The sequence below is a fragment of the Haemaphysalis longicornis genome, unplaced genomic scaffold, assembly GCF_048455015.1.
Source record: "Haemaphysalis longicornis isolate Haplotype H1 unplaced genomic scaffold, Haemaphysalis longicornis Haplotype H1 scaffold_6, whole genome shotgun sequence".
Lineage (NCBI taxonomy): Eukaryota > Metazoa > Arthropoda > Arachnida > Ixodida > Ixodidae > Haemaphysalis > Haemaphysalis longicornis.
The window spans coordinates 84,201,749-84,220,057 of NW_027526407.1; the positions used below are offsets into that span (position 1 = coordinate 84,201,749).

An 18,309-nucleotide genomic window follows, 5' to 3' on the forward strand; every position below is an offset into this window, starting at 1 on the left:
CGGAGCTCACGTAGCGCCATTTGGGAGTCAGTCAGGAACCGAATGCGGAGTGGTAATGGGGTAGACGTCTCGTATGTCAAGTGGTCGAGGGCTGCGAGGATGGCATGTAGCTCAGCGTCCATTATAGAAGTAGTGGATGTTTGTCGAGTTCGAGCGCCGTCTAAACTAGGTATACCTGGACATCGCCAAGCAAGTCCCATGCGACTAGCAGACACGCTCGCGTCTGTGTAAATGTCTTGTTCATCAGGGAGTTTAGCCTCCAGAGTGCGAGAAACAGCATGATGGCGAACTCTGGATCGGGATCTTGGGACGCCTATGCGTTACACGTTGTCAACCCCTAAGGGCCGTTTCCATGGAGGAGGAGGAGGCTGCGGTAGGGTCTGGGGGAGCGCCATTTGCGAGTCCCAAGCTGTAAGAGCCGCACCCTGCCAGGTCAAGGAACGGCGATCTTCGTGCAGCTGTCGGGTTTCCTCGAGGAGCAGTTCGAGCGGGGGTACCGGGGCTGATTGATTCAGGGCTTCCGTGCGGGTATGGCGCGGAAGTCCAGTAATGGTGCGAAGAACGGCCCGATGAAGAACGTGAAGATGCTTCATATGCACTTTGTTGAGCTTATAGACAGGTGCGCCATACGTAAGTCGACTCATTGCCACTGCTCGAGTAAGCGTAAGGCAGGCTGACTGCATGCTCCGCCGTACTTGTTAGACATGCGCGAAATGAGACGAAGCATGGGTTTCCAGTTGCGCTCAAGCTGGCTGATCCAACACTTAGCGCTATTGTTGCTGGCCACCGGGACTCCTAAAATACGAATTTGCCCACTTTTAGGGGAGACTGGCGTGTCGCCGAGGTAGATGACCTTGCGTATATCTGGTGGGAGCTGATGGCGACCATGAACAAGGAGAAATTCCGTCTTTTCCGGGGCAATCTCAAGTCCTAGTGTCGGAAGGGTTTCATTGAGGCTGTTAGCGGCACATTGAAGTTCGTCCGACATGTGATCCGGGTCGGAAAAGTCGGCGGCTTCTACCCAAACCGTGAGATCATCAGCGTATATTGCAAACCGAGCGGCAGAGTCCCGTTCGAGCGTACGAGCAACCCGGGCCATGGCTAGGTTGAAAAGCACAGGCCCCAGGATAGAGCCCTGGGGCACGCCCCTATCCAAGTAGTAAGTCCTGGGGCTCCATCCCGGATACGTGCTGCTAAGACGAATGGGAGGAGGGCCCAAAACTGGGTACGCAATTTTCTTGAGAACCACGGCAAGCGTTTTTTTTTTGTTTGCACGCCTGATGGGCCTTCGCGTATCATCATCGTTTTGTGAAACCCACTGTGCAAAGTTGGCTTTCCTGCAGTGCATTTTTGTGACGGGACGACCGCCATCAGTGAGGTTAGAAAGCTTCGTTTTAAACACGGTATAGACGTCGCTGGCCATTGGTGGCACTGGTTACTTATCAGTGTTCAGTGCTTACCCGTGGTTACGGATGTTTAACGCTGGTTAAGCACAGTAGCCAGTGGTTACCATCATTACCTTAGTGAGCCACCAATTGCAAGTGAGCCAGTGACCTCTCTACCGTGTTCATCGGCAGAAAAGTACGCGATGCCGAAGTTTCATGTGCGGAGCTTGAGTGTCTAGCAATATATCCGAAGACAGGAAAAAATCCCCGTATATGCCTTGAAGCACTCGAACGGCACCAATTCAGAAATAGCCGCCGAACACGTCTTGCTTCCCCAAGGTCACCTACTCTTTATGCAATATGTCATCGGGTGGTATACATAAATAAATCCGTCGTTTAGCAGTGTACAATGACGTCAATTGGAATTGCTGTTGGCGGCCTATACAATCCGTTGCGCTGAAGAAGTCAAGGCGAAAGTGACGTTGGCAAGGACAACTATTGTTGTGTATGTATAGAGCTTCTTGGGAGTCCTTTGCATGCATGATGACTACAATAGCATCGTAATACTTACCAACAATAGGTTCTGTTGGCATTTTTGTTCACAGCAGTACGAACACGCCGGAAAACGGGCATTAAAACCCTGTAACACTTCGAACCAGTTGCAGCCGTCAATCGCCGCTGTACGACGGCTGGTCGTCGCCTAATTTTTGTGACAGAGCACTTCTGCTGATGAAATCGTCTCCTTTACTTGTGTTCCGACAACGCTGTCCGGTACACAATCAATAGGATAAGACTTATGGCACGGAGGAGTGTATGCCACAGCATGCTTGACACAGCGCTGACAATACGACGACTGACAAAACCGTTCTTAAAACACAAAGAGGTTCTTAGTAGTAAGAAACTCTAAATCAAAGCGTCTGTAGGAAATGTGAGAAGCCACTTGTGCAAAGCTCTTTCTCTTGCAAAACCATCACCTCAAAAAAGCTCAATGAAGGCGACTGGCCTGTCGTGGGCACGTCGAACAACTCGACGGCAACTTCACGCGACAGGCCGTTCTAACCGTTATATCCATGCACCACTCAAGACATGCCTGGGCGCCCCGCCGTACTTTATTCGCCCCATTTCCTGACAAGAAAAAAAAAGCGAGATTCCCCCGGGATCGGGGAGGCACTCTACACGAACAAGTAACCACACTGACGATGAATGCGGCGTGCCTCAGACGAGCAGCTGGCGTTCGACGCCGTTCCCACGAGTCACCATGGGACACCACCAGCGTCCGTTGCTGAGCAACACGATTCCGCTGAACTTGGACGAGTAGAGCGCCATGACGACGATGCACGTGGCCGTTCCCACGAATGTCAGGCAGATGATGACGCCCAGAGTGGCGACCCTCTGGCTGGCCTCCTGGTTCACCAGTTTCTTCATCTCCTTCTCGGCCGCCGCGTCCATCACCGTGTCGTTGGCGACGACGACCGTCTGGTTGAATAGCAGCAGATGCTCGGTGGCCGTGACGCTGGTGACGTTGCCCTGCGGCACCACCTCCAACGAGCCGTTGGCCAGGAGGACGAGCGACGGGGCGACCTTGGTGACGTCGGCTACCGCGTACCTTGGTGGTGATGGCGAAGACACCTTGACGGTCCGCTTGGAATAATTCCCCTGCGGCAGCAACGCAGCCTGAGTTGGGTGCTGCTCGTCCGTGTCGTTGAGGAGCAGCTGTATCTTGTATATGAGGTCGTTGAGAAACGTCCGGCTGTCCTTTGTCTTGATTAGCGTGTCGAGGAACTTGTCGTTGAAATCGTGCTCCTGGTCTGTGCTGGCTATGCAGCCGACGAGCGCGCCGGCGATTAGCAACAGCAGCAGCATCACGGCCGCTCGCGACGTTGCGCTCACGGTCTCCTAGCGTAGGGCGCGCGTCTCGGGTGAAGCGATGCCGTCACCGTGGTCACCGTCCCGCCGAGTCTTCGAGGCACCTAGGAAGACGGAGCGCAGCGCTGGCCGTGGGTCGTCCTCATGGCGTGATGAATGCAGCAGCGGGGGTTTTTACCGCAGCAGCAGCAACGCTTTTAGGGAAAACGGCGCAGGGTTCTTACGAGCGACCGACTTGGGAGGCACGAGCTGGCCTAGGCCTCTGCGTCATCGTCTTCGTCGTCGTCGCCGCTCGGTTGCTCACAGATTTGGTTTTCGGCCGCGTGGCTGCTTTTCAGATGAAGGAGGGAAGCGAAAACGCCCATGTGTCGTGATTTAGACGCACGTTAAAGATCCCCAGGTGGTTTATTCCGGAGACCTCTACTGCGGCACGCCTCATAGTCAAGGTGTATCTGCGGCGCTCAAAACACGTACTCCGACATAGAAAAAATATTTAGATGTGATCTTTATGAGGAGGATGATGATTTGGTTGATGGTTAATGATGTCATTATCATTGAATTTTTCTAGCATCTTTACAAGAGCAAGCTGAATTTCGATCCATTCTGTACTAAAAGCCTTAACGATGAGTTTTACCGCGAACTAATCAAACTAATTACACTGTCTTTGTAACCTGTCCTTCATCTTTAGGACAGTAGTTCTGTGGAATAGCTATAGAACGCATGAGATTATAGAATGCAATTATAGAACGCATGCGAGAGAACGCACGCAATTGAACATGCTCGGAAAATGAAATGGCGTGACGGTTATTGAACAGTACAGTGTGGAACATACCCAATCAGGGGTTCGGCCAATAATTAGTGCGCAGAGAGAGAAATTTTCTTTATACTGGAGGAGCACTACGTAAAGATAATTTAAATCGATTGGAAATAATTTTGAATTCACACCCAGAAAAGAAAAAGAAATTGACAAATGCGAATCCCTTCCTATGGCTAGCGGCGCGCTCCGATTTTGCGTGTTTTATTTCACAGGCACGGACCATGCAACGCGCCGCAGGCACTTCGAATAGCTTCATATTTTTCGCATCAAATAATTATCGCCAAGTTTCCTCCAATTTCACGCTGTTACACTCGTTCTCACTTTAATTTTTTTGGAGCGTTTATTTTGCCACAGGGCATAGATAAGGGGTATGAGTTGATGAGGAGGCAAATTTGTTAGATGAACAGGAGAATGTTCGCTTCGCTTCGCGTATAAAGCATACAAGATCATTTCCGCTCTCTTTGGTGACCACAACGTCGACCTTGTGTTACCAAAGGAATGAAGAGGATAGAGGCAAGCTTACTGTTCCGCATCCGGACCAACTCAGCGCGGACACCGGCGTGGCTTCATAAGCTGAACATTATCTCTTCACCTCTGTGCGGAACGTGTGGTGCTATAGGCGACATCGGTCATTTTATTATGGACTGCCGAGAGCATGCGGAGCAGCGGTTAGCTTTGTTTAAAGAACTGCGAGGGAAAGCCGTTCCGCATGCCTCTTTGAACGATTTAATTTTCCCGAAAGGCCATTGGATCACGAGGAGGGACATCTTTCGTTTGATCCTGCAATTTTTAAGGGTCACAAGCCTCAGCGAATCATGGTGAATTCCCGAGCATAGCGGTAAAAGGTGCCGATCGGGTGAGCGATTGCCGGCATACCACGCAAGGCTAGGTCCACCCGTCAATAAACATCACCACCACCACCACCATAGGAGGACATCCGTATAGGGGGAGAAATGGCTGGAAACGGTGATTGGTGAATGTGTGTGACGTCATTAAAATATATATGAGGGAACGATGATGGGGCCCATATATCCATGCGTTGTATGCGGAGGCCTGTCGCCGCAAGATGTCGCAGTCTCGTAGGACGCAAAGCGAGGCAAGACCACAGCAAGTGGTGTATGTCGGCTATTGCATCGCTGCATGCGGTGGCAAACTGGGCAACCGGGGTCTGTAAAGCAATCTTTGAAGTGAGGCCATTGGCGGGTCATGGCGAGAGTTAAGGCCACCCCCACCCGGATCCTCCTAAGCGCAACCTCCTCGACACGAGTAAGACCCGGAGATAGGGTGGCAGCACACGGTGGAATTAGAGCACGTGTGCGGCGCCGGAGGTGTTCCTTTCTAGTCAGCAGGAGAGTCGCATCATCCAGCTCTAACGGGGAAGTCGGAGATGGAATGGAGGCAGCTAGCAGGGCTGCTACGTCTGCCTTGCAGTGGGCCGTCAGTAGCTGTCACGCGGAACCCATTCAATCAGTATCTTGTGAGCAGTTCGTGCCGCAAGATGGTGATTACTCTGGGCCAGCATAGGGCTACGGCTCACAAACCGCAGTAAGCTGACTGCTTGAAGGGCATCGGTGCGAATTACGTTGAAAAAGTGAGTCCGTTCACAGCCAGAAGAGCCTCTCTAATGGCTGCAAGGTTGAAGGCTGGGTGGCTAGTGCAATGAATGGCAGTGGCAATCACAGTATCTTGTATACTGGCGTTGTCATATAATATGGTGGAGCCGGGTGGAAGGAGGAGGAGGAGGAAAATCTTTATTAAAACAACAGGTGCAGTTGTTAGGGCACCCGCCCGGTGGAGGGGATACCCGGGATCCACTGGCTGCGGCTGGCTGCGCGGGCCCTTTGCACCAGGTCAGGCTGGAACGTAGGGTCCTTGCTGGTCAACCGCGCCGTCCACTGTTGTATAGAGGGGTTGGGAATTGGGTGCAGGTCCGGTGTCTTTTGGCACTCCCACACCTGATGGTATAGGGTACCGGGCGCTGGGCAGTAGTGGCAGGTGGCTGGATAGTCTGTCGGATAAATGGCATGAAGAAGGGTACGGTGTGGATACGTGTTAATTTGAAGTCGTCTGAACGTTGTTGCTTCATCCCTTGTGAGGTTGTTTGAGGGCAGACGCTGAAATGTTGGAATCTAGACGACGAAGGTCAGTTGGTTTGTTGCCACTCAATTGCACTAGAGTGAACTAGAATACTTGGGATTCTAGTTCACTCTAAATTGCACGAACTGCCACGGGGGAAGTACTCGCTGCGGTAGGGCTGGTAGCGTATGAGAGACTGAGTAAGCTATTGATGCTATTGATGCTCGCGCAGAATCACACAGTGCAGCCTTCAATTTCCGAGCTTCGCGCCACAACTTTACTACCATGCAGCCACTAAAATGTTTGCGCCACCTAGTGGCGCAATTACAAATGAGGAGACAATATTACCGTACTTTTGTGTTGTCGTCGATGTTGTACTACCTGACAAGTTAGGAAGCATCAGCTTGAAATCGCATCACCTGGGTCGGTCGTGCTGCATGTAATAAACGTGTCACGGTGCTGTGTTAACCTGTTTGCCATCCTGCGTCCAAGTTATGATCAAGCGGAAGATTTGTACAGATCTGTAATGTACATCGTTTCTGAAGCCAGCGGTATTTTTTTCGGCGTCGCAACTTTGAACACGCCAGATGAAGTCCTTCCGGGAGGAGGAGGTGTGTCATTTTAGGCTCGCCTGCTTCGCCGAGAAAGCTGTGATTGGCAGTGTTTGACAGACTTTCCGACTCTGTTCCAAGAGTTTCTCGTAAAGTGGCTTGCGCTGCACTCAAGCCCAAAATGGTTCGCCAACGAGACAGGTGAGATCGTTGCTTCCTTCGTCATTATTGTCCGTGTTTCCTGATGCTGTCGTAAACGTAGATGCGTGATCATTTTCCAGATTTCCTTTTCTTCAGTCTGATGTATGTTGTACAGTGTGTTCGCGCAGTTATTTCGACTGCATTATTGAACGTCAGTGGCTCACTGCAGCAGCAGCGTAAACTGTTGTGCGTCTGTAGTGATCTGAAGTTGTCGCAGTCTAACGCCAAAGTGAGGGCAGATTGTCGGCTCTTATTTGGAACTCTTGACGCCGTTTTAAGAACTAGGTGCAAAGACTTGTGAATCCTAGCACCTGCGGCTGATTTATAATCGATTGATTTATTTCTGCCCGTTGTAGCGGTTCTGTAGAAAACCAGACAATCTGAGTTTATCTAGCTGAAGCCAACTGCTAGTACTGACGCTCACTGACAGGCTGTTAAAATGACACGGCATAGTTCGTCGAATTCCAATTTGTGACTGCGGCATATATAGCTCAATCAGTGGATTTTTTTCTCTCACTTTTCAGTATACAAAACTCACAGGGAAAATAGAGAAAAAACACGCCGTAAAAACACAGTTGTCAGCCAAGTTAATGCCGAAGCATAATAGAAATATACTGAGAAGCTGCTTCACAGATGCGGCACAGAGTACAGGAACTGTTACGCCACACTGCTTTGTACTGTGTTTTGATGGTATCCCAGTCTCCGAAATTTGGGTGTTCACCTGACTTATCGTTAACGCCAACGTTATTGTTTCCACCTTATTATTAGTGTCATTACCGATGTTCTCGATTCATTCATTGTCGCCCTTTGAAGCCGTAATCACTTTATTGAAGCCAGTGTCACGAAGTCAACGAGAAGGAGAAATTCCTGAGAGAAGCGGTACTTCGAACAAAACAGTTCTCACGACACGAAAAACAAAACAAAAAAAAAAAGCGCTTAAATTGGCATGACAACCACTCTGAACTTAAAACCTGATAATGTGTTGTAATGTGTGTATGCAGGGTGCAACGGCTTGTCTCAATGGTCCAAAACTTGATTTTCGTTCCTTAGACCGCGGCAGCCGCTTTTCAGATGGAGGCGACAAGTGACAACATTTACCGTAAAGTTCCGAAAGAACGCCCACTCAGAGTACAGAGATAGCAAGTGAAAAATTCTAGATGGGCGATCTTTTGGGTCAGGTGCGAAAAAGTAGAAAAAAGTGGCCGCACCGTCAACCAAAACTATGGAGATATCAAGAAAAAATAGCAGATTAGCGAACTTTCTCGTCTCGAGTATGGAAAGGACAAAAGTGACTGCATCAACACATGAATAGAAGATTCATGTTTATTTTGCTTACTCATCGGTGCTAAAATCATCAAGTTTGTGTGGGTGACCTTTGGGGTGCTTTAGTAATTTGAATATTTCACCCCTAAAGGGGAGTACGGGCGATGTTTCGGGGGTGGGCGTTCGCTTGGTAACTTTACGGTACGGGTCGAGAATTTGGGACACGTTAAAAATCGGTGAGGTGGTCGAAATTAATCCGTAGCTCTCCACTACGGCATGCCTAATAACCCAAGTTTCGCTTTGGAACGTTAAACACCTAAAATTTGAAAAAATTTAGAGTTTGATTTTTGTTTCATCTCTAGGATGTACTCCGACTGGCTCGTGCTTCCGGTGACCGACGATGCGCGGGAGCGCTGTACGAGCGTTCTCCAGAAGTTCCCCTGCGCGGCCGGTCGCAATGTGGTCACCGCGGTACTTCACTCCCTGGCCAGCAACTTGGGGATCAGCACGCCAAAGTGTGAACCCAGCACCCTCGTCTCCGACATCGAGGTCAACTGGTGCATGGAGGTAATGTGCAACCATGCACTATCATTAACCGTGCATTCTCAACATGTCATATAAGATACACCATCTCTCGGTTTTCTTTTTCTGGCACCTGGGCCTTTCGACCACCAAGAAATGCCCACTGTATCATTTCTGATACCTCCTAAGCGTTTTTCAAGAAACTATTGTTTGATAATTGGCTGCATAGAGTCCCCAATACAGTTTGAAAGATGGATTCCTCCATTGTAAGCGCACCTGGTGCGTCTGCACCTACTTTCACTGGGTATATGATACATTATACACCTACAGGTGTGTATATATATATGTATATATATATATATATATATATATATATATATATATATATATATATATATATATATAGACACACACACACACACTTGCTTACTTTGCATTTATTTATTGTTTGAGTCACAAATTGTAATTTAATAAAGCATTACAGTTTTTATCTATTCTTTTCATTGTTTGGGCATTACAGCGTTAGAGCCTTACAGGGGACACGAAAACATGCAATTTTGTTCAATTTGAAAGAAGTTGCGTTTGGTGACTCACTCAGTCAGCTTCATGCCAGCCACAAAATGCGTTTTTTTAATTGGAAAACAAAAACGAAATGAACATCATTGCTTGGATTGCACTGATTATAACACAAGAAGGACTGAAAAGGGCACTTGCACTTGACGTATAGGCTGCGCTGTCTACATACGGTGCAGTCTATATACGTCAAGTGTACATGTCCTCTTTAGTCCATCTTGTGTTATAACCAGCGCAATCCAACGAATGACGTTCAATCAACAAGCCCGCCACCAGGCGTTACTCAGACGAAACGAACGTTGAAGCACTTTCAAATTTTGTGCTGCCGGAACATAATATGGGCCAGTGCTGAAAGCATTTTTACCAGTGTGTTAACTTGCTGTTAGCATTAAAGTTATTTGATCAAACAGAACTGGAGGCCCTGCTACAATCGACAATTTATGTTTCTCAGCGATGGCGTAGGTCGGCAGCCAGCAATCGCACCAACAAGGTTCTGTGACGTCTTAGAACAATTGCCGTGAAGTGGCTGGGGGAGTCTACTGCCTCATCTCTTTTCTTTAGTATCTCGATTATTTGTTTGCAGTTTGCCGTAAAGTTGGTATCATTGTTATCGGGGCGAGGCAGCATTTTAATAAACCAAACTTGTGTTTTGTCTTCACGGCCTCTTCAAGTCCAATTGGGAAAAAAAAAAACAGGTTTTGTTGTTGTGTGGTACAGAACGTGGCTGGGGCTGTCTTTGACTTTGTGGGAAAATTGAACGAGGGTCTGCAGAGTTGGAACTGAGTATGTTACAGTAAAGACGCCCAACGGACCCAGGAAACATGTCTTTTGTAACCAAGGTCTCTTCTATATGGTGTTGCTAACATGGGTAACATAATAAAACCAACCAAACCGTTTTTACTCAGTTGTCTTTTATAAACAAGTGTCTCTTGTAATGAGGTTTTACTGTACCACCGCTCTGCATCATTTTGTTGCCAGCAGTGGAACACGAGCTCGCCTAGTGTGTATTGTATGGTGCTCGCGTCATATTGTGCAACAGGTGAACATGGCTAGCTGCATGCTTACTAGCCGCAATACTAGCCGTGAAGTATTGCCAGGCTCTTGCATTCACACGATGTAGACAGACTTAAAGTGCCCATAGCGATTACTTGCTGTTCAATCCACCTTTACTGCTCCCCCTGGCCAGGTGATCTGCTTTGGGCTGCAGCTTCCGCTGTCAGAGCACGAGGCCATCCGAGACTGCGTGCACGTCTACTGCGAGTGGATGCAGGCTCTGACCCAGCCCAAGGTGTGCGTCCCGAGGCCCGTGCAGGAGGACGCCAACCAGTATGTCCGTCGGATGCTCCGACACCTGTACAACTTGTTCGTGCCTCGGGAAGACAGCCGTGAGTTGGTCCTCTCTCTCTCTCTCTCTCTCTCTCTCTCTCTCTCTCTCTCTCTCTCTCTCTCTCTCTCTCTCTCTCTCTCTCTCTCTCTCTCTCTCTCTCTCTCTCTCTCTCTCCCTCACCCCCTCCACCTCTCTCCTTCTCTACCATGTTTCTGTTCCTCCCTCTCTTCTCTCTCTCTCCCTTCCCTGTCACTCTCCCTCTCTTCTCTGTATCTATCTCTGGCCCTCTCTCTCTCCATCTCTCTCCATACCCTCACTCCTCCTCTTCTATCCCCCTCTCATATCCCACCATCTCTGTCCCCCCTCGCCCCCACATCCTCTCTCTCTCCCTTTCTCTCTCTCCCACTCCGCTTTATCTCTCTCGGTCCCTCGCTCTCCCTTCCTCTTCATACCCTCTTTCTTCTCACTCCCCCTCTCTTCTTCTCCACCCTCTTTGATCCTCACTCTCTCTCTGCCCCTCCCTGCCCCCTCCCCCCTATCTCTCTCTCTCTCCCCCATTCAAAAAGAGTCTCAGTGCAGTGCGCTGTGTTGCGCATTACGTGTATAATGAGCTTAAAAATTTCCTAGAACAGGAAGTTGGGCATGTTGACACTGGGATAGCTTATGCATGCTTTGTAGTGTGAAAAAGATACAAGCACAGGAGAAGTATGCGAACGTCTGTCCCATCCACGTTGTTCTCCTGTGTTCATTCCTTTTTTGCGCTTGGAAACATGCCTCAGTTAAAACATTCCCTTTGGTCGTAGAATATTTTTATTACCATTAAAAATTTGTCCCTTCGTGCGTAGCGACCCGTTGTCATTGCCTGCCTTTTCACTTACGTGGTAAGACAGGTAATCATGACTCTTCATGGCAACGACGACTTTTCACAACAACGAGGTGTTGACTCTTCACGGGGGCAGTAGAGTCTGGCGGAATGAAGAACAATCTTGATCTCATCAAGGATTGTAGGCGGGCCAGTTGGTTCATATTTCTGAGATTAACAGCGCGAAAGAATGGGACAACAGAGGAGTAGACTAACACAGACTAACTAACAGACTAACAGAGTAGACTAACTTGATCTCATCCCTGAAGGGGGACTAAACCTTGACTTTGGGCTGGTTGGGTACACAACAGGTGTTCTTCACGCTGTTTCCTAGGGTGTCCTGAAAGGGGACTATGAATTGATTGTGTGTGTGATTTCACGTGTATGATTACAACCATAACCATTAATTATGTCATTACCATCTACTCAAAATGTGTCGTAACCCTGATTTTCCTTTTTTTTCTTGTAAACTGTTATGCTGTCTTCAGGGCCGGATTAACAATGCTGAGGGCCCGGTTCAAAAGAACAAAGGGTTGCGCAGGTGTATCTGCACTGGGGAAAAGCAATTCCAATCTGAAACGACTTGAATGAAACAACAACACCTTTCAAGGCTTCTTGTTTATTGGTTGTTCCCTTTCTAGACACCGACATGATCAGTCGTCAGGCGGTGTTGTGCCACCAGGTTCTTCGGAGGCTTCAGTCAGTCGCTCAAGACTCGACAAAGATTGAGAAGGAAACCTGGGACGAGATTCTCCGCTTCCTCCTGGCGGTCAACGATATCCTGCTTGCGCCACCGTCCAAGAAAGGTGCGTTGCTAGCCTCTTGCCCGGACATGGCGTAAGATCTCAGTGTGGAAATGCATCGGTTTGGTTGTGCACGATTGATTGATTGATTGATTGATTGATTGATTGATTGATTGATTGATTGATTGTAGGGTATAACACGCCGATGCAGAGCAGGCGATGAGGCATGCCGTAGTGAAGGGCTTCGGATTAATTTTGACCACCTCGGTCGGGGTCTTTAATGTGCGCCAAAATCTCGAACACATGGGCGTTTTCGCTTTTCGCCTCCATCAGAAAAGCGAATGCCGTGGCTGGGAATCGACCCCCGCATCCTCGTTTGGTTGTGCGCGAGAATTTGTGCGTGTGTGTGGTAACTTAAAAATGGCAGTAGGCTGAAAAAGGAATTAGGGGATTTTACCCCGGTGATTTATGTGGCAAAAACTGAAAACTGAAATTTGTGGGTTTTTTTTTATGCGTTTAAGTTACGTCTGTGCTATGAGGCATACCGTAGGGGTCGACTGTGGCTTTGTTTTGACGATCGGGGTTTTTTTAATGTGTGCCGAAATCTTTACACATGGGCATTTTTGCTTCTTGCCCTCTTTGGAAAGTGGCGCTGCGCCCAGAAATCTAATTCACATCCTTGGGTGCACGGAATACAAAAAAAAAAAAGAAAAAAAAAAAGAAAGAAAGAACTGATAGGCGTTGCAATTTCTGCAGTCTCAAAAGGGAACAACAAAACTGGAAAAATTAGCGGAAGATTTTTGTTCTGAATTATTTGGTAAACCTTTTAAAGCTTGGAGATGCCTATTGTGGAAATGCGTGCATTGTCGCCGCCATTGGGGACTGATTGCGGCTTTTTGTATGTGAAATTACTGCTGAAAGTGTTTTTTAGGTGGAAAAACAACGTAGGCAGAAAAATATTAGCAAGCTGTCCGGTAGGAAGCTCTGTTGAGTTTGCTTTGGATGGATAGGTTGATGGTTTGTTTGACGCACAGACGACATGGGCTCGCACCTGTGCGAGCGCATCCTGACGGCGCTGTTCGAGGTGTGGCTGCTGGCGTGTGACCGCTGCTTCCCGTCGCCCAACCTGTGGAAGACACTGCGCGAGCTGTGCTGCACCTGGCGGCACCGGGGCGCCCTGGTGGAGCAATGGAACCGCACCAACCTGTTCCTCACGTCCGCCATGCTGCGCCTCATGTATGGACACCACTACCCCGAGATCAAGCTGGGTGAGGACCCCCCTCCCCCCTTCTCTCTCTCTCTCTCTCTCTCTCTCTCTCTCTCTCTCTCTCTCTCTCTCTCTCTCTCTCTCTCTCTCTCAAATGAAATGAATGACTGAAATGATTGCAGCAGCAGCAATGTATGCAACAGCTGGCGTAAATGTGCCCATTGAGGGATCATCATCATCATCATCATCATCACCAGCCTATCTACGCCCACTGCAGGGCAAAGGCCTCTCCCATTAATCTCCAATTACCCCGGTCCTGTGCTAACTGCGACCAATTTATCCCCGCAAACTTCTTGATCTCATCTGCCCATCGTGGAATGGGTATGCCAAAATAGGCTGGCGTCACGTTGATGGATTTTTTTGGATTGGATTAGTTCGGATTTTGGGAGGAGCTAGTGCACATGATGATGCTGCTAGCTGCTTTGAAGCCGATATTGCTTGTGAGCCTGGTTGTAACGTGCAGACAAATTTGAAGGCCAGTTTTAGGGAAAAAAAGGTGTGTGGGTGTGTTATAATTGGGCAAAAATCATAGATAATTTCATTTATTGTTAGTTTAATAATTGTTGCAGTTTCTCGTGTGTACATCTATTTTTCTCACTTACCGTTTGGGCTATGAACGTGGCTCGTGTTTATGCCTGTAAGACCATCAGCTGTTGTTTGATTATTCACTTTCCCCTCCCCTTATGCAAGCCCTGCTGGTTCACATAAGGTTTATGTAATGACAATGGTGACATGGCTCTTGATTATATTTTCCCCAAAGTTGGCTCTCGGTGGATTAGCATCCTAGCTTTAATTACACACCTGAAGCCATCAGTAATGGGTGAGTTGTCTGTGTTTTATTAAGGGTTTGACGAAAGTCAATCTCGTGAGGCATTCTATGAAGAAATAGTAATGTGGTAACTGGCCAAGTCAAAAAGCTCAAAGACGTATTGGAACCCGTATGGAACCCGAAACCCATATGGGGAATCCATACGAAACCCGTAAAGAACCTGTACACGGAACACAGAACGAATCCATCCAGACGGGTTCCATGTTCAAATGAGGCCAAAAAGGACGAGCAGTGGAAATTTAAACGTGAAGCTTGTGACATAAACTACTGCATGCATATCAGTGGCAACGTCCCTTCTTTCGGTTCACTGTATCAAAGTGTGTTTGGGCGATGATTCCTGCAGAAGGTGTGATGTCGGGATGTGTTTCTTTGTGAGTTGTGTGTGTGTGTGCAACGCCGCCTGTATAATCATTGCCTAATGCGTGAGCGAAAAATGGCCAAACAGCCACTCCTGTTGCTCTTTCCGACCCTTCCCCGCTCCGTAGCCTTCCTGCGTGCTTTCATGTCCGCCAGCTAGCGCCGCTTCTTGGAAACTATGCAAAAGAGTTGAGAGTTTGTTTAGCGTTCCCGTTGCGGCGCTCCTATGCCTTATTCTTTTTCACCATGCCTGTCTACCTTGGTCCGTCGCTGATAAAACCGCCTTTGCCTCGGAGCAAAACCGCTTGTGCTGGTGGAAGCTGACGCCAGCTTTGCGCGCTTATCAACTTGGATCACGGGCCCCGAAATTTTCTGAGTGGGGCATCCCCCCTCTCTCCCCTCCACATTTCGGTCTTGTTTTGTGCCCGCTGTTCGCACTCCGCATCGGTACGCGCTTTTAAAATTGAGAAATCTACTTCAGAAGCACCCAGACAGCGTGGCAGGACCCTCTGATGCTTATCCTTTTGTTTTCTATAATCTTCTGAAACTTACGAGCACGTAATATTTTTGGAAAGTAACGATAGAAGTGAGCGCCTGAACAAAAAATGTGCACGCAATTATTTTTTACTTCCCTAAATCCTCCAAAGAGAAAAACATCAGTAAAATAATGGCTGCACCATCCGAAAATATCTTTTTTCTGTTCACTGTTTGTCTACCCGGCAATTAACATGTTCTTACACTATTTCAGTTACGCCTCCGTCAGTTATCTTTGGAAAAATGCCGCAAGTATGAAGTGAGGACATGTTGAACGAGATCCCCAGTGCGCCCCAGAACTATCGCCCCGTCGCGACTAAGATGTGAGCGGAACGGTTCTTGAAACCCAACAGGCAAGCTGTCAGAAACAAGTCGTAGAAGTGGGCGCAGCGTTCGCGACTCGCGAGCAGTGATGTAAGGCAAGATGTTCGCCGGCCCGTGCCACATAGTGGATAAGTGCCTGAACTAAGCGTCACCTACCCTTCCCATTGAAAAGCGCGCGACGCGTTAGGCAATGTTTCTACAGGCGGCGTTGGTGTGTGTGTGTACGTCACATGACCGAGATTCGTGCTGCCTTTCCCCGCCCTGCCAGAGGAGGAGGTTCCGTCGGCGGTGTCGGAGCTGAGCGGGGAGCAGCTGGCGCAGGCGTGGTACCGCTTCCTTCACCTGCTGGGCAACCCCGTGGACCTCTGCCGGCCGGAGGTGGTCAGCCAGGGCTTCTACGGACTGCTGGAGGAGGCCGACTGCATCATGGACCCCTCCCAGAGCCCCTGTCTGGCCGCCCTCCCCCACATCTTCCACCGCGCCATGGCGGGCATCGCCACTCTTGTCGATGCCTTCCTCGGTGCGACGGTTTTTCTTTTAACCCATGCCGTCATTGAAATGGTGGTGCAGGCCATACATCACTAAGTCGGCTGTCACGAAGCCACTTGTGTATGACTCCACCGTGTGTTACTATCCTTCGCACCAAGCAAGAACGAGAGAACGAAAACTGTATCTGTGTGAGACTACTCAGTGCAGAAGCTGAGGCGAATTGGTGGTAATTGAGTTCAGACATCATAATAAGTGCAAAAGAATACGAATGCAGAGAAGAGGCCTGTAGGCCCTTATTTACGGACTTGATGAGGGTAGGTTCAATTTAGATCATCCTTGTATTAGCTGGTGGGCTGAGTCGAAAAGGCATTGGAGCAAGCTTGTTTGATCCACAAGCAGGGGGTGGGTTGACCTGCTTATTGGGCTGAATCTAAGGGTCATGAAAGGCTGTACAGGCCTTGTCAAGACCATGTATACAGGGCTGTAGACGTCATAGACACACAGATTACACCATATACACATAGTGCCCATCCTGTCTGCATCTCCCTCCCTTGTGTTCAAGTTATTTTGTACTTGCTATGATGTAGAAGTCACGGAGAGGCAGGTGAGGGGGCAGTAAGTTAAAGGCCATTGTCCCTCTTTATGGGTGTACCCTCCCCCCTGCGAGCCGTTAGCGAGTGCATTGAGAGGAGTTGTGTGCTTGTGCATGTGTGAGTGCACCCATCGGCTCGCATTGTACAGTAAAATCTCGTTACAAGAGACACTCAAGGGAGCCAAAAAACGTGCCTCTTGTAACCAAGGTCTCTTGTATGCAATGTTGCTAACATGGTGAACATGAGAAAACCAACCAAACTGCCGTCATTCAAACATCTCTTATAACCAAGTGTCTCTTGTAACAGTGTCTCTTGCAGTGAGGTTTTACTGTATTTGATTTCCGTACGGGTTCCTTCAAAGGTGGAATTTCCCCTCAATCTGGTCGATTTACACCTGTCCCTCACTTCGAGTTGTTGATAAATTCGCTCTCGCGCTAAAAACGGCTAGCCCCCTGGTTAGCTCAGTTGGTAGAGCGACTGCTCCGGTTAAGTGGTGGTCCCGGGTTCCAATCCTTGACCAGGACGAATTTTTCTCCAACTGCGATGTTTCTGAGAAAGCTGTACAGCTCTCCTGTGTAGCCACACAACTGCATTTTAGGTGGATGTCAAGTTTTTCGTCGCAGAAACTTACTCAACCTTCGGGATTTCTCCTCAGTCTGATCAATTTATCGACCACTACCATCTAAAGAGGAATTATAGTCCAGCCCGCTTATAACGGACACATCGGGAAATGGAAACCAGTTTGTTATATCCGTTTTTCGCTGTATCTGGACGTACAATCTATGTATACAAATGGTAACGGGAAACGAAGATTTGTTCGTTATACCTGGTATTTTGTTAAAACCGGGTTTGCTATAAGTGGGCGATACTGTACCTCCAACATTTTTGTTGTCCCCCATCAGGCATAAGCCCGGTGGCCGCTGAGGAAGAGCACCAGAAGAGCCTGTCACTGCACAGCAGCTTTTCGTCCACCGCAAGCGGGCTGTCGACGGTCAGCACGGGGTCATCGGCGATGACGCCGACCACGACACCGCCACACCAGCGGCGGGGAGCGACGCGCATCTCGGCCATCTCCAACCTCAAAGGTGATCACTTGTCGAAATGGCGCTAGAATATCTCAAGGGGGAATTATAATGTAGTCGACATTCGATAGTTCGAAGTTGCTTACTTGGAATTTGTGGTTAATTAGAGGTGATGTGCTGGTCCTGTCAATTTTACATGCGATTCAGCGGAAGAAATTGTCAGATAATTCGAAGCTAAAACCAAGTATATTGGTTAATTGGAAGTTATTTCAAATAAAAAGCATCAAGAAGACCCTGTGTCTTTAGCAACCACACCTCTCCCTCTCCCTTTTTTCCCTTCGGGCAGGCATGTCAAAGCCCGGCGTCTTCTCCAACATGAGGAGTGGGACGTCAACGACGGTCTCCTCGGCCGGTCTCCAGTCGGGACCGTCGTCGCCGCAAGCGCCGCCACCGACTCCCCCAGCCTGCAGCACGGTCCCCCAACAGCTGCGGTCTATGCCGGCACCCATGCGACCGCGCTGCAACTCGGTCCTCCATCTCTTTGGTGCCTGGCTCTTCGAAGCCGCCCTGGTGGGCTCTGAACTGGACAACCACGCCGGATCAGGCCACGTGCAGACCGACGGTACGGAGGGTTCCGTCGTCAAGTAACTTCAAACCGTGTACAGTGGATGCTCGTTAATTTGAATGTTAATAATTTGAATTTATGGG

At 48.8% G+C, this 18,309-nt stretch overlaps 2 protein-coding genes across 4 annotated transcripts in view; one reads left to right on the forward strand and one right to left on the reverse strand.

Moving 5' to 3' along the window:
• Positions 1-2,480: 2,480 nt before the first annotated feature.
• On the reverse strand, positions 2,481-3,518 carry LOC144141728 (uncharacterized). Its single transcript, XM_077673238.1, has one exon. It carries the CDS (start codon positions 3,246-3,248, stop codon positions 2,601-2,603), a length of 648 nt encoding a protein of 215 aa, XP_077529364.1. The 5' UTR covers positions 3,249-3,518; the 3' UTR covers positions 2,481-2,600.
• Positions 3,519-6,526: 3,008 nt separating this feature from the next.
• LOC144143599 (ral GTPase-activating protein subunit beta) overlaps positions 6,527-18,309 on the forward strand; it is a 78,628-nt gene continuing 66,845 nt past the window's right edge. For 2 of the 3 annotated variants that reach the window (XM_077675418.1, XM_077675420.1), the window contains exons 1-8: positions 6,527-6,896; positions 8,522-8,726; positions 10,441-10,639; positions 12,085-12,249; positions 13,221-13,454; positions 15,766-16,017; positions 17,482-17,664; positions 17,948-18,223. In XM_077675418.1, coding sequence (XP_077531544.1) covers positions 6,877-6,896; positions 8,522-8,726; positions 10,441-10,639; positions 12,085-12,249; positions 13,221-13,454; positions 15,766-16,017; positions 17,482-17,664; positions 17,948-18,223 — 1,534 coding nt within the window. In that variant the 5' untranslated portion in view covers positions 6,527-6,876. The remainder of the gene's footprint in view (positions 6,897-8,521; positions 8,727-10,440; positions 10,640-12,084; positions 12,250-13,220; positions 13,455-15,765; positions 16,018-17,481; positions 17,665-17,947; positions 18,224-18,309) is intronic. The other variant, XM_077675419.1, reaches the window with a different exon arrangement.